General features: G+C 35.3%; 2 protein-coding genes across 2 annotated transcripts in view; one reads left to right on the top strand and one right to left on the bottom strand.

Annotated features, from left to right (window-relative positions):
• The window catches only part of LOC149775055 (lysine-specific demethylase 2B-like), a 123,589-nt gene extending 112,746 nt beyond the window's left edge, over positions 1-10,843 (bottom strand). Inside the window, exons 1-3 of the mRNA XM_089944332.1 lie at positions 10,525-10,843; positions 7,329-7,370; positions 1,182-1,348 (exon numbers count right to left, since the gene is read on the bottom strand). Of these exons, the coding sequence (XP_089800458.1) occupies positions 1,182-1,348; positions 7,329-7,370; positions 10,525-10,719 (404 nt within the window). The 5' untranslated portion in view covers positions 10,720-10,843. The remainder of the gene's footprint in view (positions 1-1,181; positions 1,349-7,328; positions 7,371-10,524) is intronic.
• A 1,828-nt stretch (positions 10,844-12,671) lies between these two features.
• The window catches only part of LOC149775054 (coiled-coil domain-containing protein 157-like), a 45,878-nt gene continuing 30,808 nt past the window's right edge, over positions 12,672-27,741 (top strand). The window contains exons 1-2 of the mRNA XM_089943334.1: positions 12,672-12,795; positions 23,754-24,002. Of these exons, the coding sequence (XP_089799460.1) occupies positions 23,758-24,002 (245 nt within the window). The 5' untranslated portion in view covers positions 12,672-12,795; positions 23,754-23,757. The remainder of the gene's footprint in view (positions 12,796-23,753; positions 24,003-27,741) is intronic.

Here is a 27,741-nt window from a genome sequence, read left to right as displayed (position 1 = left end):
AATTTGATAATTTATAAAAACTAATTGCTGCCTATATCAATATCAGAGCCTTTACCTACGATATTGAATCTTTCATGGTTGTGATTCTAATCGTGAAAACTTTGTATGTACTGAATGAAATCTGCGACCGCCATTTTGGAGAGTGGAGATTACGACCCAGTTACTTTAAATAGCAGATATCGACCAATGCATAAATAGCGACCACGTGATCTGACGTAATTGTCATTCACAGAAATGAATGTAGTATCTAATGGGGGGATTTCCCCCGAAGGTGGCGCTACGAAAACCAGCTCAAAATGGCTGATGTTTACAGCAGGCGTCAAAAGGCACTTCCATGCGAATCTTGTAGAGGCGTCAACAGGCGCTTCCATGCGAATAGAGTAGAGGCGTCCAAAGACGCTTGCATGAGGTAAAGGGTTAACATATACAGATATGATATAATTGTCAAATGGATCAATTTACTGGGGTTACATATGCTACTAAATGTATTTTTTTTTATTGTTCTGCTGATGATGTCAATGATAAGTCCCTCCATCACAGGGTTATGGAAATTATTACAGGTATGTGAAGATAATATATATAAAAATGATGTATTTAATACCAAAATAATCTATATGCATGGTTTTTCAGATAAAATCTTTCAAATTACCATTCCCACTTTCTGTATTTCTCAATGGTCTTGTATATATCAACAGTTATTAGGACCAAATTTTAAAATCTACTCTTGCTGAGGATGACAATATGGTGAGACATTACAGATTTTTGCATACCTGAACAATGTAAATAGTTCCTTGAATGTCAAAAACTTGGTCAGTTGATTATTTAAATTATGCTGCTGCACAATGTATTGTGCACCTCTATGGACACAAATATGTATGTGTATAAAAAGAAAATTAATTATTGGTTATAACAATAGTCTTCATTTACTATATATATATATATATATATATATACACACACACACATGTAAACTTTTCTATCTGTTCTTTATACAATAAACTACACAAAAAAAAAAAAAAAAATGAGGTTAAATTCAAAGGACACGTGGTTAAGTTACACATTGTATTTTTGTTATTAGCCATTTAATCACTGAAAGGTAACAATAACACTAGCATTAAATCTAAATTAATTTTACTTTTATTGTCACAGCTTGAATATGAAATTTCACACTATATACACACCTGTCAGCAGGTGTTGGTTCACACATCACCAGATCTGCCCCATATGCCTTTATTGCAGACTTCTTCACATTAGAGGCATTGTTTGGTACCACTACACAACATTTCAGGCCACACAGCTGTGCCGCCCATGCCAGGGCCTGTCCATGGTTGCCACTACTGTGGGTGATCTAAAAAAGATAATGTAATGCTCTAACTCTAATCATCACAAAACATTGCTGATAAGATATTTAATTCAGCCATTTCAAATTTTGAAAATAAATTACTTTTAGAAATAAATATAGCTAAATGTCTAATGTTCAAGATGTCTCCATGTACTCCAAAGAATAACACCAGACTTTCTTATCAGTAAATACAGATAAATCATGTTATTTTATGGGATAAATGTAAGCCTTGCAGACTTTGCAGTCATGAGAATCGTTAAATTTCATATATTTCTATAGGAAAAAATCGAGCCCCATCTGTATTTTAAGTGATTCAGAGCACACCATGCTTGTGGGAAGCAAATCAAATTTGCCTGAAAAAAAGTTTGACCATACTGACAAAATGCAGAATTTTTATTTTAAAGTTATTGCAAGGTGAGTAAATTAGTAATATTTATCCCCATGTAGGCCCCTTACCCTCATAAAGATTGTCTACTTACTGTACATCTGTCACAAGCTGTAAACTTTGTGTAAAAAGCAAAGCATGCGACCTATGAATGGGCAACATAATGGATGGGTTACCTATAATTAGTACTCACTTGTTTTTAACATACATGTGACTCTACCAGCAGAGGAACAAAATACTGTTTTTTTAGGCCATCTACCGCACCATACTTTTTTATAGTTTAAATCTACTGCATTGAAAAATAACATTTTTTTTTTAATTGAGGAGAGAAAAAAATCAACAAAAACAGAAAAATGGTATTTTTTACATGTTCTATCCACACAATACAGAAACAAGCTAGATCCAGCTACTGAGGTATGAAACTGTCACTGTGACCGATGCAATGATGCAAGACTGCATATCATATTAGGGCTAATGTACACAACAAGCTGTTATCTGAATACCTTATTGTTTTAACCTGGAGAGTTTAGGCCAAATGCAATTTGCTTTTTGAGATTTTAAAAGTAATAAAAGAATCAAAGGAGACAAAGGAAAACCTGTGCTTCTGTTTATTTCTTTTAATATTTAAAATGCAGCAATTGCAATGACAAATAATAGTAAAAATAGGCTCCTTTTGGAACTGCCTAGAGCTTGTAGAATTTGAGTCTGGGCATATGATTCTTTTAAGATTACCAGCCCTGGGCTTGTGTTAAAAATAAAATTTCTTTAAGCACTGTGTAAAGATCATAATACACCTTTCTACAATAGCTTCTGCATAATGGGGCTAAAAAAAAAACCAAATTGACCACAACACAAATATGGGTACAAGTTACTTCTTAAAAGACAGTGAGAAGTTCAGGGTGGGGTGGGGATAAATGGCTGACTACTCATTCTGTTATCATGTTTGGAGTAAGTCAATAAATAACTTTTATGTAAAAAAGATGTTCACTCTTCTGTGTAAATTACTGGATATACTCGCTTATAAGTTGAGTTCAACTGCAAACTGCACAGACCCAGATCTGCCATGGCATAATGCACCAGAATATCTGTGTCTGTGCAGTTTGTAAGGAGAAATCAGTAAAACAAACAATATACACTGGTCTGCAGCTGCATTATGCTATGACAGATCTGGACCTTTGCTGTTTGCAGTTTTACCTGACTTATAAGCAAGTATATATGGTACCTTAACTTGAAAGAGTGTGTGTGTGTCATTTGGATTTTTAACATAGCTTTAACAAGTTTCCAGTCATATCGCTACGATCTCTGCAGTATGCCAGTTTATAGTGATGTCTAGCACTGGGGCATCATGCCACAGACATGTAGCATGATGTCCCACCCAGTTACATTATCCTGACACAAGGCTGACCAGTCCTAACACTAACCTCTTAATGCTGAGCGCCAAGCAAGGCATCTGTTAGTACCATTTTTGTAAGTCTTTGGTGTGACTTGGCTGGAGCACACACACTTGCTTCCATGTTATATGTGGGGTTTTGAGTTATCCCAATTCACTAAAATGAACATGCAGTGTATATATGTGAGCTGACAGACTACCATTATTCCAAAATAACTCAAGGGTAATTCATATAATTTCACATGTGATGTTACTGTAACATAGGACATCAACTGCATACATGACATGTGACTGCCCAAAAGGTCAAATCAGGAGATTTCACATGAAATTAGAGATAGGAAGATTTTCTGTGACCCAGTCTTTAGTAATGCACAAATGTCAAAATAGTAATAATGAAACCAATTTCAACCTGTACATATATGTTTTAATGAAGTTAGGCAACAATGTAGCCTACAATTAACATGCATAAAATTATCATCAAGAGCATAACAAAGTCATCACATTTGTTTGTGCAAAATAAAGGTTGTAACATCATTACTTTCTATCAAACAGCGCTGTGAACCTCCGCCATGGGAGGTTTTTTCCTCCCAAGTTTAGGGATGTCCCCCATTCCGACTGACATCACTCAGTGAACTCTCCAGCATACACAAACTTATCAGTTAAAAATTTAATTTTTTTTCATACTTTGGTTCCAGTATAGTATATTATAGTATTGCTACTTGTGATTGCTTGACTGAAATGGCTAAGCAGAACAAGACAATGTAGTTGCAAATTTCACCTTTTGATCTTGTCAGCATGGTCAGCTGGCTTCATTATTTGAAGTTTGCTGAAGTGGATTAAAATTCGTGAGCAGAAGTAATTCGGAAAGGATTAAAGACGTTAACTAATCATGGTTGGGTTACTAATGAGCACAATCAGCATAAAACAAAAAACATTACTTTGAACCTCTCTGCAAGGTACATTATGCCTTGTTGTCCAGATGGATTAGAGTCTATACTATGTATAATCCAAAGTAATTTGGACAGGATTAAAGATGCTAATTGATCATTGTTGGATTACTCAAAGTTAACCAACCTGTGTAATCTAATAAAACATGCCAGTATCACAGTGATGGGGATCTTGATGAGTTTAGGATTTAGATGCTAAACATGTATAATACTAGGAGAAGTGGCGATAACAAACTTAAGTTGACAAATTGATAGACATCAGGGCATCCGACAACAGGCCATCCCATAAGCTCTTCTGGTCTATGACTGAAGAGCTAAATGTGATTAAATAGAAAAATTTGAACTAACCTGTGATTTCTCTGGCATTCCTGGAATAGGGCCATATGGGGCAACTGGGTCAAGTTTAAGGGCCCTTTGCACTTTCAGAGTGCCCTCACTATTATTTGATCTTCTATTTATTACTTGTTTACTTACATCATCACAAATATGAACATTTGTGCTGCTGAACCTGTCCTGAAAGACCACTCCTTCTGCCAAAACATAATGGTCTCTCAAAACAGGTGGTGTCTCATAACAGGTCACAACATTATATACAGTATTAAAAAATCAGTGCATGGCAATCCTGGTCTCTCAAAACAGGTGGTCTCTCATAACATTGGTCTTCTGTGTCCAATATGCGTGAAATTCATAAAGGAGGTGCCAGGGGCTCCACAGACACTATTCAAGGGGGGGGGGCAAACATGTAATGGTCAACTGTTAAATTTTAAGGATGTTGATTAATCATGTTTAAAGATGAAAGGGAGGGGGGCTCATAGGACATGCCATTTTCCCTGTGACATGCATTATTTTCCCCCAGGACATGTCCCCTTTTGATATTATGGTCAGCTGTGGCTAAACTGCACAATAGCTAAAAGTACACAAGCAATAAAGCCAGTCTGACTAATTAACAGTTAATCCTTGTCACTGCATTTATCTTGTGAAACAGACTGTCCCTCCAACATACTTCAATGAAATTAGGTTCTACAGTGTGTGTGTACATGTATATAAGCACCAGCAACTGATTGGCAAACAAACCATGCCCTATTTTGTTGTAACTTATGATGCCTATGATTTTCATTTTAACAGTTCAAATCTGCAGTCACATGTTACCGTACATGTGTCAACTGTTGTTTCCACGTTTTATATCCCACCTTATTTCTTATGTTCAACTCATAAAGCATGTAAAATTGTTTACTAAAAAAAATATTTATTCTGAATTAGTTCTTTTGGGAACATATAGTGTGGTGTATCTTTTTTCATTCCTTCTTTTAATTTAATCATGGTAATTAAAGAATACATATATATACATACATACATACATATATATATATATATATATATATATATATATATATATATATATATATATATATATATATATATATATATATATATATATGGTACAGGAATGCCAGGTGTTTACTAGTCTAAGTTTCTTTGGTAAGAATGGAGATGCTAGTTTGCTTTTACAGAAAAATAAACAGCATTCCAGTGATCTGTCATTGGAATGAAATTAATTGGTGACAATTTTATTGTTGTGGTATATTTTTTTTACCACAGCTAGTATTGTCACAAGGTTACAAATTTCTGAAATTTTTGTGCATAATGTTTAAACTCAACATTGTAATTGAAAAAATAAAATGTGGCATCTGTGGATTGTATACAATATATCTATTTATGTAGCCAGTGCTCAAAAAATCGATAGGGCCCCTCTGATTTTAAATCGGGCCTGTCCTGTATTCCAAGTGAGATGCCCATCAAGTTTATCAAAATTTTTGTTTAATATTCCTGAGGAAACCTTGATCCCACTGATGAAATGTGTAAATCTATTTTGAAGATGTTGACATACCGCCATAACAAGCTTGAATATGAATCAGATTACCGCAGTCCTAAGTGAAATTCAGATTTAAAATTGAAGCATGGCATGTAATGCTAAAAATACAATTTTGTAATCCCAAACCCCCTGATATGATCGTGTTTCGAGTAAACACTATTTTCAGTAATCTTCACAAAAACAGAAGAAAAAAACACACAAAGAAACAACACCACTTTCAGTATATTCCCATTACATGTAGCATGTATAAATGGTAAATGCGACACAGTCATGATTGGAGCAAATGTAAAATAAAAATATCCCTTGTGCAGTTTAAATCGCAGCAATTAAAGGCAAAGAGGTCAGATATAAACCACCATTTCACATACTGCTTAACTGACTGACATTAGCTAGTGAGAATTGTTTAACAGCTGAAGTGGGTGAGCCTATTGTCCTAACTTGCACAAGTAGGATCAGGAAGTTGAACAACCCATTAAAGGTAATCAACGAGATCCTAGATACATGTACAAGAACAACAAGAGTTATTACATATCGTTGCCTTGAATGAGAACGTTTAAGCCATATGTATTATATTTATATCAAGTTCATGAATAGCAGCAATGTTTCTTTGATGACGGTTCTTACTGCATATACAGAATGCAAAGCATGATCATTTCAAGTGTAATTCATTTTTGAAACTGATTAAGGAAGCAATTAGCTATCAGCAAAGCCCAACAAAAAAAACGAAAAGGGGGAAGCAGGGCTATTAGTTAATTGTACATACTGCAAACAACACACTGACATATGTCAACTTTATTCTGACCAGAATTCACTCAGAGATCTCCAGCAGAGAAGTTTGAACAGCAGGCCCATCCATGCAGTCCCTAGTGAGTGTAGTGATGAAGACTAATGAGACTTGTATTAATTTTAAACCCCTTTTAACCCTACTGAATTTATATTTGAATTGCAGCTATTGCAAAGTTGTGTGACAATATTAAAAAGGGGAAATTTTTAGCCTGCAGAAACTGGAATCTGGGTTTGTGGAATTTCAGTCAGGGCTTGTAGTTCATTTAAGTCACCAGCCAGGGGCATGTGTCTAAAAAATAAATTCTTTGAGCACTGGTACAGATGTGAGAGTTGACAGGTATGGCCTAGGTTCACATGTACCTTTGTGAATTTTCCTGTTAAACAAAGGTACAAGGTTGTAGCCTTGAGGAAACACCAACTAACCAAGGATATTACACTGAAAGTATAAGTAAAAAGATAGCACCTGATAAGTGTAAATTTTATCACAATGGCTCTGAGGTTATTAAGAAAACTCTTCTTTATTGTCTACATCTTCCATATGAGAACTTAAAAGTCTAGCTTTAACCTATGCCATGTTTAAAGATAAAGACTGATAAATAACTTACCACTCCTTCAACACCTGGACTGTTTTCTTTCAGACACTTAACCTGAAATTAGAGTAAAAACAAAGCCTTGGAAGAAAAATGTCAACTTTATTATAATGAAATAAATAACATAATTTCCACAGGCTAAAAAAAACAAGTTCTTTACCTGACAAATACCAATTTCTTTATTTTAACTAAATTACTTTCATAAAATAAGAACTTTCAGCACATAACAACCTCTATTACATTAAAGAAGCAGCCTAGCTCAAACAACCAAGTGCTAACTCAAAGATATTGGGAACTCATGACTTCATGCCCCTGAAATGCCTGGCTATTTTGGCACCCTTGAGCAAAATACAGTGTACATAAGTCTTAGTTAAATTTAAATTCTGATCAGCAACAGGTGGATGGCATGTCATGTAATCTCACTGTACATAAACAAAAAGCAATGTATGTAGAAAACCACATTTTGACCATTTACCTTAATTTCCCAGTTCAACACATTTGGTTATACACCCTAAAAAATTAGACATTGTTTCAGCAATGGCATCTTACATTATGTTCCCTAAAGCCCTGGTTTTCTGCCCTATATACCAAATGCAGCCTTCCCCCATCTCCCCTGCAAATCTATTAAATTGAGATCAATAGTAGCAATGACAGGAAGCAATCACTGTTTGTTTTACCAATCTATGTACAGCTTTCATGCTGCTTTAAGTCAAGAAATATCATTTGAAACATATAATTGCCAACTTGCTATCATAATTGATACAAACAGGCATTAATGTCTGCAGGGTACAATAGCATAGACAACATTGTCTTTCAAAACTTTTGTAACCTGTGCTAGCAAAATTATAGTCATTGCACTTATAGTGAATGCACTTAATAACAAATTTATTTTGCAAAATATGGTTTTATTATTAATGTAGATATAATATACTATCTGGATTGATATTTTGCACTTTGTCATACATGAACTGCTGGTGCCATGAATCAACCATTTTCTCTCTCTCTCTCTCTCTCTCTCTCCTCTTTATCATTTTGTGGATTCAATTGTCAGTTTGATAACAAGTTTAAACCCTTGACGAGAGCCAAACACTAAATGGTTTATACATCTTCATGCCAATTAACAATATGTCACTGTTTTCATTAAACTCAAGTGATAAACACCATGAATGCATGAGCCTCATTATAGGACTATGAAATTGTGGATAGTGGATACATATACAAGTATTTGGAAAATAAATCGCTTATGGAGCACAAAAAATAAAAATAGTACAAGGTTAGTTTCAGCGTGTTATCAAATAAGCATTCTATTTACCTACTTCATTATAACATACAGGGGTAGGGGTAGCAAATTTAAGACAAGCCGATTTATGACCATAAGTTTAACCGTAAGTTACAGGACAGGGGGAAAAATCATTTATTTTATCTTGTCCAAAGATGTACAGCAAATACGGAATTTACCTACCTCCACCTCAACAGTTTGTAAACTAATACCAATCTTAAAAATGAAAAGTATCTAGGATATAAAAAACGTACAAAACTTTGCTATTTCATTCATCAATTTATATTATAATTTGTAACCTGATTGTTGCCAGATGGACCCTAACACTGTTCTTTGCATTTCAAACCAGCTGGAAGCTGTCAATATAAACAACCAGAAAGACTTCTCATTATACTTTTCTGGTTCTTAGAACAGTCAATTTTCAGTATAAAAAAGTATGTGTCAGCTTACATCCAATATTTGCATGGGGTAGCTTTAACATTTCTAAAAAAACTGAACAAAATAAAAAGCTGGTACTCTTACATGCACGTTATCATACAAAGGGATGTAACTCCCAAAGTTATGGAAATTTTTGGAAATATTAAGAGCTTATCAAAGATGATGAAATACATCTGTTGTCTGAATAAATTTGATACACCAATCCAAATATATTGAGTATTTAAGACTCCTTTACAAACTGTTTCAGAGGGTGAGGGTAGGCAAATACTATAGCTAATGTCTGCAAAGCATAATGTTTATCTAATTGAACTGTCTATTCGCATTGGCACAATTTACCAACTTTTTGAAAGACTATTTACAGAGCTAGCATGCTCCCACAGTAGAAAAGACTATTCAAATGGTGACCAGTCAATACATCAGGGAAGAGTCCAAAATATTCCAAATGATGACAACTCAGCTAACATCACATACACCCATCAATACTTTACTGGCTTGGGAGCCAATTTATTCCACTACAAAACAGGAAATTGTTCCATTGTGCATCTTTTGTGTGGTGGCTGTGTAATAAATATTAGAGACTGTCTGCTCAGCTGCCATTGCTAATAGTATCTGTACTGTGACCAGTGTTTGTCTCACCATTTGGATTATAATAATTATGATTTGTTAAGCAAACAATCTGAGGCTAGTCTGTGAATTTTCATTGTCAAGGTCATATTTCCTATACCATAAGACAGTCCTTAAATATTTAAATTCGAAACATTTTACAACAAAAATTATACAGAGAGCAGTCTTTATATATTTAATAATCTATAAATTTATTGCTGAAAATAAAATGAAAACATTTTTTTAAATTGTTGTGATGTATTGTTGTAAACTCAATCTTATGTAAATAGCAAAGGGAGATAATTCAGACTGCAACTACCATTACACAGATATTTATTGCAGCAAATATGCTGTAATAATGTATGTAACATGACCTTGATTTTTAAATGGATGTCACGTTTAATTTATGTTATGTAGTATTTTAAATTATTTCTGCATCACTTGCTACCATGGCAAGGTATGATTTTTACAAATATTTTGAATGGCACCATAAAAAACTGATGACCCATGCACACTTAAGAGACTATGTTGACAACCTTGCTGTGTGTATGTGTGTGTGCATGTGTCTGTGTGTATTTGTACCCATCTTATTACAATTTTCTTACTACAGTGGCAGAATTTCGAAGACATGTGAATTTACAAATCTTAACAACAATGTCTTGCAAATATGGAATAAATTATAGTCAGTGGCAAAGATGAGTATATTTCACAAAGCGGCAACCTTACTAATGGCTTTACGTAAATTAAATATATTACGGCCGTGCGAATAGTCTTTCCCGATCTTGCACACTGTGCTAATGCTGGAAAGTGCACGGCCGTTATAAATGACATAACTTTAGTTGTTAGTTTTCTGATGACATTCAATTTACAACATTGCAAATCAGTTCTTACAGCATTCAATGCTCCTCTAGCTTTAAAGGAGCCAGTTTTCTGCATATTTTCTGCTTTGAAGAAGAATTTTCTTCCACAGCCCATCTGTGTATCGAAAAAGGCGGAGGTGAAAACATGAGTCTGGTGGATGGATTCGGATATTCGATGATACGCCCTCATTATATCACTCACAGTTACCGGCAAAGACTTTAACATTGTATCTAGCTGGTTATATGTGGAATTTAGGTAACAATTGTGATTCGAAATTACTTATAAATTATATTGTAATGTACAGTGTGGCAGGTGCCCCTACTCTCAGCAGACGATGTTTATGAAGAGTGACCTTGCTTAGGCTAATACAAAATATCAGTTGTCAGATACGTTATGGCCCGGACTGAAAAACGCCTTGAGCATTTTTTTTTTTTTAAAGACCGGTAACAGCAAATGTCCGCATAAACAATACAGATTACGGCAGTCTAGTCAAAACGTGCATCAAATTCAAAAATGTTAATAACTGTAATGGACGCCATCTATAAATGACATAGACACATGGGAACAGAACCGTGTAAAGAGTGGGCGATACAGGCGATACCAGGGCGCCAAGCCGGGGAATTTTGGCGCTGGGGGTGGGAGGCTCATTTCGTAGAATTTTCGGGGGAGGGGAGGGGGAGGGCTGCGCCGTTTCGTCCAGCGCAAACCTGCTGTGTCCCTGCTTGGGGACAGGTCAGTGAGCTGGGGGGTGCGGTGACGGCAGAACGAAAAGGAAAATAACCGTACACACATAAACAAAACTTCACTTGTCACTTGAAATTTGAAAACTATTTTATTCCTGTGAACGTTTAGTGGGTATTATGCACAGTTTGAATAAATAAACAGAAACTTTTACATTGGTATCCTTTCGAGAAAGGTCAGAGCTCTTTTAAAATTTTGGATACCCTCCCCCCCCCCCCCAAAAAAAAAAAAAAAAAAAAAAACCACTTGATCTTATCTGGCCCTGCGATTCGTTGAATATATATGGTTAAAGTAAATATGGTATATACTACCTTATAAATCGCGTTCAGTTGCAAACAGAATGCGCCGGCAGACAAGTGTGATTGCTGTTTTGTTTTATGGATTACTCCTTAAAGTTTCCCTCTAGCTCTAAAACGGCTAGTGTTCTACGCATTCTCTACTTTGAACAAGATTTGTTTTCCATTACCGTATAAATGAGTATATCATAATAATAATAATAATAATAATAATAATAATAACAATAATAATATCGAAATTCTAGGGTCAGGAGTGTGCAATAATGTAAGATAACCTATTTTGTTGTCCGTTAAGATGTTTTTTCGTATGCTTTAACCTGGGATATTCTAATCCCAGCTTTAACAAAGTACAATGTACAAAGATAATCGGAAACGACTCTTACCAACTTAGTTCAACCGAATGTACAATCTCATTCCCAATTGCTCGTGATAATTGTTGCTTAAAGCAAAATAAATAAATAAATAAAAACTGACGAACTCGTGTACTGACCTTAAAAGAAATAACATCGTATTCAGTTTAAAGACAATCATTAAACTGTTTTGCTATTTTCTTTACCTTCTGATTGGTTAATTAGTAAATTGGTGTCATTGTTGGATAGTTAGTTGTTAATTATTGCATTATCTTCTAAAATGTTGGTGATGATTCCTGTGAGAAAAGGCATGTGCATCTCAACATAATTATGTTTTGCACTGTACATTCAGTTATGTGCTACTTTTAAGCTGCAGATAAATGCGTTCATGGGAGATTTATGGCTCTAGCACGGTGAGCCAGGTATATTAGACCAGCAAGTTGTTCTCCACCTTTTTTTTTTTAAACAAAACAAAAGGTGGAGAACAACTTGCTAGTCTACCAGGTATATGTACTGGCTTTGCAGTACAATTGTCTCTAGAATTATTCGTTCTTTTACAATTTTAATGAAACCAAATGTTCCATTAAAATAGGTTTTATAAGTTTGTGTTGTGATACATAAAAAGACATGTAAGAATCATTTACTATATCTTGTACTTTTCTTTTATGTCGAGGTACAGGGAACTTCTGTTACAATTGGCACAGGGTGTAAACCAAAGACCGGATAAATGTTATCAACCGTACCTTGGTTGGGTTCTAGTTCTTTCTTTCTTCTATTCAGACCAGTCTAGTTTTCTTTCGCCCATTAGGAACAGTATTCCGAATGAAAATACCGTAAACAATATGGAAACAACTAGGCAGAGGTTGAGACAAATTCGGCTTTAACGGGTTATTTTGTCAAACAAAAACGTCCAGGTAAGTATGAATGCTATATGCATTTCCAGTTAGACTCCATTTGTAATGAAGTATAGAGTTCTTCTTTAATACAGAATGACGATACCGGTATTTTGACGATGGTCACTTATTTTCGAAGTGACAATCACCATTTATCGAACGTTTTCAAACATTGAAGGTATGATTTTGATGGATTTGTTGTTCTATATTTTTTTTTATTTTTTTTTTACCGAGAACTCAAATTTAAATTTGGAAATGAACTATACAAAACTTTTATTGCAGTATTTTCCAGTGTAATGACTGGTATAAGAGACCATATTAATAATTATAAGAATGCTGGCTGATTTCGGACCTATAGTGTACCTCCCCGTTTGTTTATACTCCCCTACCGATTTCAGTAACGGTAATCTTTAATGTGATAAAAACTGCACAGAACTTAGTCCATTCTTTCAATGATTTTTATAATTTCTAGCCTAAATGTAACCCAAGTGGCCCTAACACTGGCATTCTGTGTATCTTTCATGCTAAATGGAGTTTCCATACTAACACGGCGCCATGTTGCATACACTATGATCAAGTTGATTTCCTTAGACAACATTGTGACATAGTTCATCCAATTCAGTAACTGGATAATTCCATAAATTGCTGTAATGTTGAGAGTTTAGAGTTGTATCCTTTGATCACATGTACATACAAATTACACCACTTATTAAATCCATGTGAAAGGCAAATTTGTAATTGTCATTCTTTTTCTTTGCTTTATTTGACATTGTAAATATCAGAAGGAGACGACATAGTAATTTCCTTCTACATACATACAGTGGAACCCCGCTATGATGCAATAATTGGGGTCCAAAAAATTGGATCACATTAATAGAGGGGTCACGTTAATGCAGAGTTTTGACAGTATTTTCCTTTTTTCAGAGAACAACTCATTGACACATATGTGTATTCATGTCTAATGTATATCATGAATAGGGTATCAACACCATTTTTTATCATGCCATTGTGGCATGCAGTTCATCCATAATACATGTAATTCCATTGAAAAACTGCACAGATTTTAAATATTCAATAATTTTGTCTCAGATCATTGTGTCTGAATTCAGGGTTTAATATATAGCATGAACAGAGTATTAACACCGTTTACTTGCCGTCTGATATCGTACCATTGAGGGTTGCAGTTAATCCATAATGCATGTAATTCCATTGCAAAAATTGAATACATTTTTAAACTATTCAATAATTTTGTCACAGATCAATATGTGTCTGAATTCATTGGGAAAAATTAACAGCAAAATTAGGTTAAGAAAGATGAAGCACAGGTACGGTTCATTACGTTCCAGGGTCTATGAACGGTGTCTGTACAAATTTCATACTGCTAACATTTTCTCATATGCGTTTCCATGTACATTTATTCATTGTAAATTTCCAATAATTAACGCTGGTATGCCTATTTGTTTGAGCGACTACAGCAAGAATAATTAACAATCAACACATGCTTTTAGCGTGCATATAATGTTTACTTCAGATTTTGTGAATATCGAAAGAAACGTGTGAAAACTACTATACTAATCATTGCACAAAATGTAGAAAATGACTTGGCATCAGTGAAACTGCTTCTCCATACTGGTAAAATGTTTTTATAAAAAAAGTAGGAAATTAATAATGAGTTGATAAGCAAACATCATAAACATGTAAAACCTGAGAACTAAGTGCAGTAGGCCTGCAATGGTCATGAGTAACTTTTATAAACAAATTTCAGCCAACGCATGCACAATTTCATACCCTATCAGTTGAGCAGCTAATAAAGTGGACATTATTTACTGGTCAACTAACTGAGTCTAATAACACTGCAAAGCCCAGCAAAGATGTTGGTGGTTTTTATTTTGTCATGTTTATTAAATTGTGAGAATCTTTTATCAACCACCGCATTGTCTGCTGCTTGGATGTGTATGCAGTTAAAGAAGAAACACATGTCGGCTAGTGCTTGAGTAATGATTGTGCACAGAATTAATTGAAAACAATCACAAAGACAACTTACTAGCTAAATTACTCATGGATCAGTAATAAGTAACATTTCCGATAATGTTTATTTTGGCATAACACTTCAAGGACCTGGTGAAATTGTTAAATTTCAGAACCCACACCACGATCATATTATATTTGAATTCATATGCATATTCTTCCCCAAAATGATAATAAATATTTTAAACACTATTTCTTGTACTGTAAGAAAAATATATTTTTCCGGGTGCGAGAAAAATACACGTACATGTGTTTCAAATTTCTGGAACCATGCCTTGATCATATTATATTCAAATTCATATGTGATCTCTTCCTTAAAATGGTAATACATTTTTTATACACTATTTCACGTACTTTGAGCAAAAAATACTTTTTCATGTGCGAATGAATATATACAAATTTGGGAGCCATGCCACGACCACGTTATATCCGAATTTGTGTTATCACAGGGCACATTGTAGCAGGGTCGCACTGTACTTATATAGTTGTGCATACACCCCTTTGCTGAAAATAGACTTGTCCAGAAACTAGACATCACTGGAGAATAGGTCGTCTTTTACACTGAAAACTTCCATTTGGAATGAAACTCTCAGACAATAACCTGGGCATAATCAGGTTTGAAATTATAAATCAATAAATGAACTAAGTTCTGTGCATCTTTTATCTCATTTGTACTTTTTGTCTTTTAAATTGGTAGGGGGTTACAAACAGACAGGGAGGTATATTCAGACTATAGTACCCCTACATCGTGGATGGGATACTAACATGAGTCTTTGTGTATTAACAGAGCAACTATATACATATATATATATATATATATATATATATATATATATATATATATATATATATATATGTATGTATATACTGAAAATTTCAAATAGTATTTATTACCAGAATTGCTGTATATCATTGTAGAAATATGTATAAATACAGTTTACCTTCTTTACCTTATAATTTGTTTTAAATTGAACACCTTATTAGTTCATCTGATAATTGCTTCAGCTTTCAGCCTCTTTTTTCATGCTGCTTTAACATATTATAGTAAATACTACATGTATTGAATAACATATAAAATATCCATAGCAGGCCTTATTTGAAAAATGAATTGCCACATCATCATCATCATCATCATCATCATCTTTATTTCCTTCCATGGAAGATTACATGATATAAGAATAAATCATCTGAATACAATCAATAAATATAAAAAAAAAAAAAAAAAAAAAAAAAAAAAAATATTCTATATTGGAATACAAATTCTTACACAATATCAATCAACAAAGTGTTCGTCAACTCATAAGTTGCAAGTTTCAGTACCTTATTTACAGAAGATAGCTGCACACTGCATGACAAAGTATGCTGCATACAGGACGAATAGCTTGGAGTTTTCTTTGTCGATTACTCCTGATGGTAACCTTTTACCTAAAAGATATTGTAGTTGCAGCTCATCTTCTGCATTAAATAACGTAATGTGCAGGCTCAGGGGAAATTTATCAGTAAGGAAATCCCAGAAAGAATTTCGAAAGTTCGACATATAAGGACAACTAACACAACAATGAAGTATCAAGTCTGTATAAACATTCCCACATCTAATACACATATCAAGCTGTGTTTGTGGAACAGCAGCCCATAGTTTAGCTACATATGTAAATACCTTAGTGTGTTGTCAAGTTTTAGCCCACTGCCACACTGAGGCAGGTCGTAAGTATTCGTGTATCGAAGAGAATCTATCAAAATCTGCTTGATTAGACATACGAACTCTCCAGAGGCTATTTTCAAGACCAACAATTTTTGACCTTACAATTTCTTTCCAATTATGTTTATCTGGAATTTCAGAATAATGTAAATAATCAGTTAGATACCCGAGCAAGTCAAACTTCTTTGAGGTATAATATAAATTTGAAATTAACCCGCAGCTTGACATGCATCCGCTCAGAATGAAGTGAAATAACGCAACGTTAAACACACGTTTAGTATGTACATTGTTAGGCATCAAACACAATCTGTGTAAAAACATCAATTTTCTTCTATCAATTTCGGACTGCGCTGATGTCCATCCTAGCATTCCCAGGGCAATGTCTGATCTTGTATGTATTGGAAAACCTTGTAAATGTTTGGCAAAATACCTCAGAGTTTTATCCAATAAAGCGAGGTCACTTTTTGAAATGTTACACCATAATTCACTTCCATAAAACATTGAAGGGAAAATTACCTTTTTAATTACATTTGCAGCAACCAAAGGATTTAAACCATTCGGTTTAATGCCAATACCAAACAGACCGTGAAAAGATTTTTTCCCTTTCTTGCATGCATCGAGTATTGCGTCATGCGACGTCAGCTTTGAGTTAATCCGGTGACCCAGGTGTGTTGCCGAATCGGTGACCGGCAAACATGACGGGCCAAGATACCATTTCATATTGATAAAATTCTTGTATTGGGGTCCGAAAATGATAATGTATGACTTTGTAACACTAAGCTCGAATCGCCACTTATTACTGTAGTCGTATGCTATATCTAACAGCTTTTGTAGATTGCTAGGATATATAGCCAAAAGTGAAATATCATCAGCTAGGGTTGGATTTCCCACAGCTAAGGATCCAATCTTTGCTCCAAATCCACTATTTTCTAACTGTAGCAGCAAGTCATTTATAAATATTGTGTACATCAAGGTTGACAAAACACCCCCTTGTCTCACTCCTTGGCCAATTGAGAACCAATCTGAAAATTGCCCATTTACAAGAACTTTACTCTGTAAATTTGTATACATGTTAAAAAATATCAAAAGGGATTTACCCGTAATTCCCAACGTGAATAATTTAAAAAGCAGTCCTTCGTGCCACACGGTATCAAATGCCTTTTTTGTATCAAGAAAAGCAGCAAAAACCCGTGAACCCATGTTTACATTATATTGTACTGATTGCAACAGCACAAAACTCGCTGTTGTGCAGCCTAAACCTTTTTGGTAACCATGTTGTTGTGAACTGGGTATACTAGAATTAGTATCTTTGAGCCAAGTTACCAAACGTTCATGAATAATTTTCTCAAAGGTTTTGTAGATAACAGGCAGTAAAGTAACAGGCCTGTAACTTTCGAGGGAGTTCTTTGATTTTCTGTTACCTTTGTACAGTGGTATTACTAACCCTTTTTTGCAATCTACAGGTATGTAAGATTGATCAATCATCCGAGTAAATAAAATTGTCATACACTCGATGAGGTAGTCGCTGCCATAGATCAAATGTTCATTGCAAATTTGATCATGGCCCGATGCTTTTGATTTCTTTAGACCTTTAATGATTTCTCTTACTTCATTTAAACTGATACTGGTCTGTAAGGCCTCGATATGGCTTACTTCGTCCTGTAGACCCCGATTTAATTCTCTCTCTATAAATTCATAAAAGTTTCCGTCAAAACTATGGTTTAAATTCGGCGTGTGAATGTCCTCATAGTATCTAGCAAAGCCATTTGCGATGGAATCATCATCACGGACACAAACTCCATCAGTTGATAGTTCCTGACAAAAATTTGTATTGTTCCCTCTCTTAATGTTGATCATTTTCCAAAAGTGTCTTACATCGCATTCATGTGCTTTTTCAATTTCTTCATACACCTCCCCCATATATTTTTCCACAGCCAGTTTTTGAACGTTTCTAAAGTCTCTCTTCTTATCTTTATATTCTCTGTAAGAATTAAATTGACTACCCCTCGGTCTTCCCTCATTTATCCAAGTATACCTAGCATGTCTTTGAAGTTTATGTGCTTCTTTGAGTTCATTTGACCAGTATGGTTTGGCATGATAATTGAATTTAGACTTTGGAAGCGCGATGTCGCTTGACTGCTGTATTGCATTAACAATGTGCTGGTAAAAGCTATCAACATTGTCCGAAATAGTATCTATATCTAAAGTTTTCAGGCGAAGGTCCAGCTCAGATTGATAGTTTTTCAAGATATCAGCGTTTAATTTATTCCAGGCTATGTTGTTTCTCTTCATAGACTGTCTGAAGTCTCTCCCACAGGTCACTGTACGAAGGGAAGTAAGGATAGGGAGGTGGTCAGATATCGCGTGCTCTTCGTGATCTGAAACAATGTGCACACTTCGTAATCTACCTATGCATTGATCCGACAGTACAAAATGATCAATCATCGTTCTTGCTGGGGTGAACGTATAGCGGGAACCAGTGCATATTATTAAATGTCCAGCACTCACTAGATTATTATATCGCAAGAACTCATGAAATACTCTATCTTTGTAATCTCTGAAAGTGGCTGGTTCAGCTACTGCATTGAAATCACCAGTAAAATACACGTCCCCCAGCTGTGAGTACTGATCATAGAGATTTTGAATCAACTCAATTTGCGCTTTGTAACAATCTATGCCATATAATAGGGTCGGCATATATACACAAAAAATATATACATTTTGCATATCAGGAAATTTGAATTCTATGCCAACAACTCTGTCACTATTAACTTCATCTATAAAGTTAGCATATCTCATGAGAGAAGTTTTGCAGAAGATTGCAACTCCTCCTTTACCACATTTTATTAACATACAATTAGAGGAAATATCCTCTGCCTTAGCAGTGCATTTATAATCAGAACGAATAGTATCGCAAAATGGAAGTATGTGCTGTAATAGTTTATGTTCAGTTACGCAAGCTACGTCAACATTATATTTATCCAGCATTGCACTAAAGCTAAGAGCAGAGGACATAATTCCTCTAACATTCCAGGTCAGTATATTAAGATTCATATTAACTTGCAATATAGGCATATTAATACTTATGCATCGTGAAAGCAGGACTAAAATGACAAAGATGACAAAACACATTAACTTACGACAGAACATAATGGCAAATTTATGAACAATTAACTGTCACCCTAGTCACAGAATATCGCATCCTGCACCTTCATTTGCCTCCTGATCGCGATTGCTAAACCTGTCTCGCCAAGATTGATTCCCATACCACCTTCTTACATAAACACCTTTTGGCCATGTTACATCATTTTCAACAGTGTCGCAGTCTGAATTATATACAGTCAGCTTGGCCGATAGACAATTACGTCTACTGTGGATAAACTTTATGGATAACGGATCTATATCGTATTCTTTCAAGAATTTACCGAGGCCTTCAGCAGTAGATTTGACGCCAATGCCACCCACATAAAAGCGCCTTGTTCTACGTCTAACTATACCTTCAAATACAACATTCTCATTTTTGTCATCAACATCCTCATGTCCAACAATACTCTCTGAACCTATTTCTAAACCTGATTTACCAAATGATCTAGGTCTTTCTACCTGACCCCCAATAACGGTAGGTATCTTGCTAGGAGGGGTTTTCAAGTCTATACCTTTCACATTACTGTTGCTAGTAATCGGATGCCTAGCGTTCTCTATCCTGGTCGAAGTCGAAGTTAACAGTTTATTTTGATTCTGAATGGGTGTGCGTACAACATTTGTCACATCAGGATGAACACTGGCTTTATAAATCTGTGGGATATTTCCATCGAAGGGGGCGATATGTCTTCTAACGAAAGTCTGTGAAATTATATCCGAACTTTTTGAAACCAGAGTTTGCAGAGCACTGACCCCACTCTTTTCCATAGTTGTTTGGGCCGTTACACCGGTTCGTGACTCCACTGCCGTTGTACCTGGTGTAGAGTCGTCAGCCTCAACCAACACGGGAGACAAACAGTTGGACACTGCAGTTCTGTTCTGAGATTCACTTGATAGGCGGCAGTGTGTATCGCAACCAGTTTTGTTAGAGTCGATCAAGACGGAAGATGAACAGTTAGACACATGAATCTTGTTCTGAGCAGCAACTGATGGAGAGCTATCACCACATCCATTGGGACTACATGATAGGTTACTTACAGCTGGACTATTCGTGCTAACTACATCCGCATAAGACATGGGTTTACTCAAAGATTTCATCAGCTTAACTCTAAGTTGCTCGGTGATGGTGTGGAGAGTTTCATTTTCTTTCATCAACACGCTTTGAGTAGTTTTCAGTGACGTAATCTCATTACGGAGCAGTTCTATTGTTTGAGATTGTGCCTGTACCTTATTGTTTACATCAGCACGGAATGCATTAAGGTCATTCATATTCACCAATGTGATTTGGGTTGCCTTCAGAGATATAATCTCTTCTCTGAGCGAAACGACAGTTTGTTGTAGATGACCGCAATCACTCTTGATTTCCGCTAGCGAGAGTCTTGCTGAATTAATCACTTGTTCTGCTTGCCCTGAGCTATGTTCATCGTCATGTTCACAATGTTCAGCTTGTACATTAGGGTTTGATTTCTTCTTGCTAAAAATAGAATCGATCTCGCAAGGATCCCCTTTTATAAATATAGCTAAAGAATAACAATCCCTTGCATATTTTATTAAACTACTTACACCATTTCTGTTTTTTCTAACAACCAAATATCCAGATGGACAGCCAGGAAAACCTCGTGCTCTACTAAATAAAACTGACCTGTACCAGGTTACAATATCTTCACTGTCGTGTGAAACCTCTAGCAATTTCTCAATATACATGTCTCTGGGTAGATTATCTAGTTCCTGATCAAGTCTTCTAATATAGTCCTGATTGGGAACCTGAGATATGACATCTTGATATGTTGGGCTGTTACAACGGTGACTCGAATCTTGGGCATCTCTGTCAAAACATGTATTATCAACATTCTGTGTACTCGTGTACTGAGGTTGCGAGCATAGATCTGCCTTGTTTGCATTGTCAGGCTCATCACTCACCAAATCTGCGTCATAAAAAGCATTTAAACCACAATTCCCATGTACAGTACAATCACCTTCATTTTCTGTTTCCAGTTCAGTATATTTCTTCCTGGAGCGAGTCTCATAAACAGAATTATCCATGATTTGCACATAAGCACTGCAACGTCCATCTGAACAGTCCGCCATCTTCAATTAGTCTGTGTGTTTTCTCAGCGCAATGTTTTGAAAGCAGGAATAACGTCTGTTTTAAACAGTAAACAAGTCAAGCAAAATCAATCCTCTTCTTGGTATTATTTCTTTGCTCTTGTTTTCCTGTTCCTTTATTCTATTTTAATCGGTGATGGTGGTGGCCGCACTCAGTAGAACTTTTAAAATTATACACGAAGCCGGTTTTATGAATTGCCACATGAATATGACGTTATCTGTCGTGGTAGACAAAGTACTGTTAGAGTAAACATACCAATATAACTGACATGATATAGGCTTAATAACTTTATCATTTGCCAAAGTTCCTAAAAACCATAGCTTTACTTATTCAAACCATGGCTGTGACATTGTAGCTAATTCAAACCATGACTGATTGGGACCAAATGTCAGGCTGATTCATGTCATTCATTGTTTCCCTTTACACACATTTGTGCATCAGAAATGCACAGTGGAAATATCTGATGCATACATTTTGTTTCTGTGCATGTTTTTGATGCAAGGGATTCACATAATGTGATCAGGATTTATTTAATATCCCATGCTTAGGATGAGGGATGGCATCATGTAGACTTTGAGCATTGGCATGGTTATGATGGAATTGCTTCCCTTATTCTTGCAAGATCTCATGTTATTTCCATTGAGTTCAGCAAGATGTCATTCAAACAAACTAACTTCAATGTTTGTCAGACAAGAAAATGATCTCCAGATGAAAACGGCATGTGCTCAGGATCACTAGCCAAAAAAGTGAAAGAAGCAGAATACAACAGAGTAACTGTGGATCCAACTTTAATGAAAAATGGAGAAAATAATTCCCTTGACTGTAACACAGCACAACCATTGGGATTACAGGTGTGACGTCTGATTACATGAATGTGAAGACTGCACAAGTTAATAATCCTTTCTTGACAGGGTTTAAGAATTTTCTTTTAAAATCTGCTCTTGTTTCCCACAAGATATCTGGAGAATACATTACTACTCAAGGCATTCTTTCACAGTAAAGAAATCAGTAAGTAAGCCTGCAGAGACAAAGTTGTTATTTGGATTACAAAGTCAGGGGGTCATTGTAGATTGTGTTGGTTTTTAACTTTGCTGCAATAAGAGAAAGATTAAAAAATTTAAGTGTAACTTACTAAAAGGAAGATGAATCATTAGCCTCCTTGATTTTTGGATTTTATGACAGCAAATTTGGTTAAAAAGTTTTTTGGGTTGTTTTTTTTTTTGTTTGTATTGGCTTATGTATGTTATATGTAACGTGTTGGTCCATAATATTGCTACATAAAGGAGACTGTTAGAAGTATGGCTTTAAACTAAAGGAAAATGAATTAGTAAAATTACTCTATGAATGGACAATGCATTATAATACTTATGTTCTGTGAAATTATTGAGGTGTTTGAAGTTTTCCCATGGATTCTGACACATACATGTGGCCATTTCAGAGAGTAACTTCTAGTTGCATGGGATCAACCAGATAGGTCGAAAATGTTCTAGCATACATGTTGCAATTGGGCCCTCTATTTTTCTGCTTATGGACTTGTTAAACATCAATTTGTTTCATGTAAACTATCCAACTACTTTAGTAATTACAATCTAATCTTTTCAAAGTAATTATTTTGAGAACAGATTGTAATTTGTGCAGATCAGACTGCACCCTCCTATTAAATATTGGAAAGACAGGTCCAGAATAAGTTTATAGAATAACTTCTGATTCACAAGTCACATATTTAAAAGCCATTCTTTCGTCCATACCAACTTAGAAAGCTAACAGACTTCTCCTAATCTGCTTGAATAAAGTTAAAGAAAGCTGACTTTCATACAAAGAAAATAATATAACTTTTCTACAGATAAAAAGGAAGCCTATAAACATATTGAAATAAATGTATGTCCAAAATGCTTAATTTGACAAATATAAGGTTAAGAAAGCAGGACCCTTGTGTAGTATTATACATTAGTGATCATACAGTGAAAGCTTTGATATTGTAATATTGAATTTTTTTAATTTCAGGAAAATGGTTGATATACTTGGAGCCAGAGCTGTAATTGAAAGCCTTAGGTCTGATGTGCGAGATGTACAGTCTGTGATAGTGGATGTATTGTCCAGATGTGGTCCTGTAAAGCGTCCATCCTGGAAGTTCCCAGACAAAGTGTCATCTGAAGTTGACATTACAGACCTTCTAGAGCTTTATGATTATTCTGATGATGAAGAAGAGAGACAAGTTGCACATATTGCGCTGTATGAATTGCTTATTGATAGGTATGTGTTAGATTTCATTTCAGTTAAAAGAATGTCAGGAGTCTTTCCTGGCTGATATGTAGTATTACTTGTAACAAAACATTGTGATTGCTACATTTCAAATAAGAAAAGATAAAAACAAAATCATATTAATTTGACTAGTGTGTTTATTCAGATCTCAAAATGATTTCATGGAAAGCAGTGTTTACCTCCAGGTACCGAAGTCAGCCATTGTCTAATTGCTCTGTAACAGGATAGACTTGAATGGATGCCTGGATCGAATGACAACACAACACGATGTGATGAATGATAATTTATATAAAATGAATTAATAAAAATAATAGATATATAACAAATACAGTGATTCTTTTACGCTCCAAACATACGTCTCCTTAGTAGTGACATGACTGAATATTTTTTAAGCTCCATTAAAACTCCAAATCACACACACACTGTACAGCGAGTCCCTTATGGCCATGCTCAGTGAAGTCATCTGAGCCCTATTGCAATCACATTCATCAGTCTGTCCTTTTGTTAATCAAGCTGTTCAACAGTATGGTTACATGTAATAACTTGTATGGGGACTGTTGACTGTTAATCAGATTTGGTATGTAGCTCCATACTGATAAGGTCTCAAAAGAGTGTGTTTTCCAGCCTTCTCAGTAGTCGTTATTAAAGGGCATTATATGGTCCCTAATTGTCTATCTCTCTGACTTCCATATCCACGGCTTAGTTTTCCCAAAGAGTGTTGGACTTAAACCAAATTTTGCATGCAGCACTCTATTAATGAGACCTTGAATGTGTTTGATTTTTTACCTTTCACATTGACATTTAAAGGAATTATGCCTCCTCAGAGCTGAGCAAATCCCATAGCCCGACGTCCTGGACTAGTCATTTTTGAAGTCGGGCAAGTAAAATTTTCCAGGTCGCTAGTCTGGGACAAGTGCTTTTAAAAAAGTTGGGCTAGTCCTTATTTTCGTGCTTTAATCACTATATCTACCTTTATTTGGCCAATCATGCCCTCCGGGCATACTGAATACTTGATTCTACCCCTCTTCATGTATACATTTACATCCTATTACCGCTTGGCTGCATATTGGGCTAAGCGACCAAATTATCGGCAAATCAAAACACGTCAAACAAAAGAAAGCCAGTGTGATCAATTAGCAATGTTGTAAGCGGTTTTATTACAGGTTAGAACCCCCATCCCTTGATTTTCATTGTAACGAGCCCCTGTGATAACGAGCGGCTCACTAAGATTTTAATCCAGCGAGTCAGTGTAATTAAATTAATGAAAGGTACTTTACCGACATCAGTGTTGGTTTCCTTTATGAACTGATTAAATGACAGTAATGATTCTTTAATTTATAATTGATTATACTGATGATTAACTTCCACATGCGATATTGTGTTTCAAGCGAAACAATTACGCTAATTAATGAGCTGTTTCAGTTCGTATTTAAAAGAGAAAATTGATGTTATGATCACTTTAGAAGTAGTTGTCAAGCAAGCTGATACTCTGTGCATAAAATGAGTTTGCTAAATTATTTTCGCTAATAAGGGAAAAAAAATACCCCATGTAACGTAGTCGAGCTGACCCTTTGAGACCGGGCAGGGTTTTAAAGAAACAATAAACACGTTCGTGGATGACAAATGACAATATATTAAACACTGGTACTAATGATATGAAAATAACACAGAAACATATAAAATGAATATAAAACACATATGAAATATACTTTGACTACTATGTCACATTCATGTAGTCAAAAAGTTCTAGCAACTCCATATAAACTTTATGTATACAAATATCTCTAGCAAATTTTCATATAAACAAATGCTTGTTGCAAACCTCATGTAGTCAAACCACTACTTGTTATTATGCTTTTACTTGTAGTCAATACACTACTTGTTATTGTGCTTTACTTGTAGTCAAAACACTACTTGATTGGAAAATACATGTTGACACGGCCTTCTCACTGACACGGTCACTTTCCCCTCCGCACTTGTACCCGTACATTGGCACTGAATTGGTGGGTTATACTAGTAATGGTACACCAGACGTCATGGTATCCACAAGCCCATCCGGCTGCTCATAACCGGCGAGCTGAATATGGAAAATAAACGCACTTTTCCAATAGTCTAATTTAGTTGGAATGGGTTTTGTTGCAACTACTTTAAGAATATACGATAGGTACGAAGTATGACATAGGAATGCTATGCAATAAAAATAAATATACGTAATGCTATGACATTAATACATACATAATATGTTTTCGAAATTAGTCATGATAGCGACTAGATGAAATTAACTCGCTACCACATTGCCTAGGTTATATCTTAATAGACTGAATTGCAAATACGATAAACGATGTGACCACATAATACAACAAGGAACGTGCTTTTACGAAACTGAATAATTATTGTAAATAATAAAAAGAGTTGACTAAAAAACATTCGACTCACCCAACTGTTTGGCTCTAACTAAATTACAATGGCACCTGCCCGACAGCTGAATATGTTTAGAGCTTCCCTCTATATTGGCTGTGCCCTTCAATATCTCTACCCGATATATATATAGTAGTGCGCAATAATACATTATTTCGCACGTGCCGCACGAGCAATAAAAGCGTCACGCGATACGACGAAAAATTACATTTACAGAAATATTATGGCGCGTGAAACAAGACAACCTGATTAAATGAAAAGTATGGAAGACTAAATGAGTCATATCGGGCATTTCGTAACACCCCATCAAAAATCGCAAAATAAATTTTTGATAAAAAATTCTGTAACTAAACAACAACACACACCATATCTGAGGGGGTACACACACATATAAAGCACCTTTTTTTTGGAAGTGAGGGGGGACATCTGTCTGGTGCTGTGCCCCCCACCCCCAAAAAAGGAAGGTAATAAGAATTCTTTGAGGAATTCCATAAACCAAAAGAGTTTACAAATGCTAATGAACATTTCTGCAAATGGACAAGAGCTTGAGGACTTTAACCCAGACACAGCTATCAACTGCTGGCTTAGTGCTGGTGCAGGTGGCAGACACATATATAGACATATTTTCAAATCCATCAGCTAAAACATATATACATGAACCTGAAGAAACGAAATGTACAACAACCAATGTTTTTGAAAAATTAAATTCTTTTAAGAAATAATTATGTATATTATTTCATTTTATTTTTCTTCTTTTCTATGGATTAAATACATACGTCTCATCAAATCTCGGCAAGTGATTGCCATTTTGGGACCAGTGAAAAGTAAGGTTGGGCTAGTGAAGAGTAAGGTGGGACTAGTGATGAGAAAGGTGGGACTAGAGAATTTTCTGAAACCACTTGTCCTGGACTAGTGGTCAAAAAAAATATTTGCTCAGCCCTGCCCCTGATTGCATGTCCTTCTGTCTTTCAGTTTTTGCATCTTAACATTATCAACGTTAGCTGGACTTAAACCATACTTGTCCACATATTGATGAGACCATGAATGCTTTGAGATTTTCTACATTCCTTGAGAACATTTATACAAGTTATGCCACCTAATTGTGTGTCTTCCTGACTTTGGTTTCCACAGCATAATTTTACCAGGTTTATTGGATTTCAGCAATATTTGATATGGGACTTTATATTGATGAGATCTCAAAAGCTTATGATTCCCAATGTTCCATGATATCATTTACAAGAGTTATGCCCCCTTATTGGCCATCTTTATAAATTTGGTTTCTGCAGCATTTTTTTACCACATATTGTTGGAA

This window comes from Sinohyriopsis cumingii, chromosome 19 (assembly GCF_028554795.1).
Source record: "Sinohyriopsis cumingii isolate HCF-2022 chromosome 19, ASM2855479v2, whole genome shotgun sequence".
Lineage (NCBI taxonomy): Eukaryota > Metazoa > Mollusca > Bivalvia > Unionida > Unionidae > Sinohyriopsis > Sinohyriopsis cumingii.
Note: the sequence above shows the minus strand (reverse complement) of the source record. Positions and strands in the feature narration are given on the sequence as shown.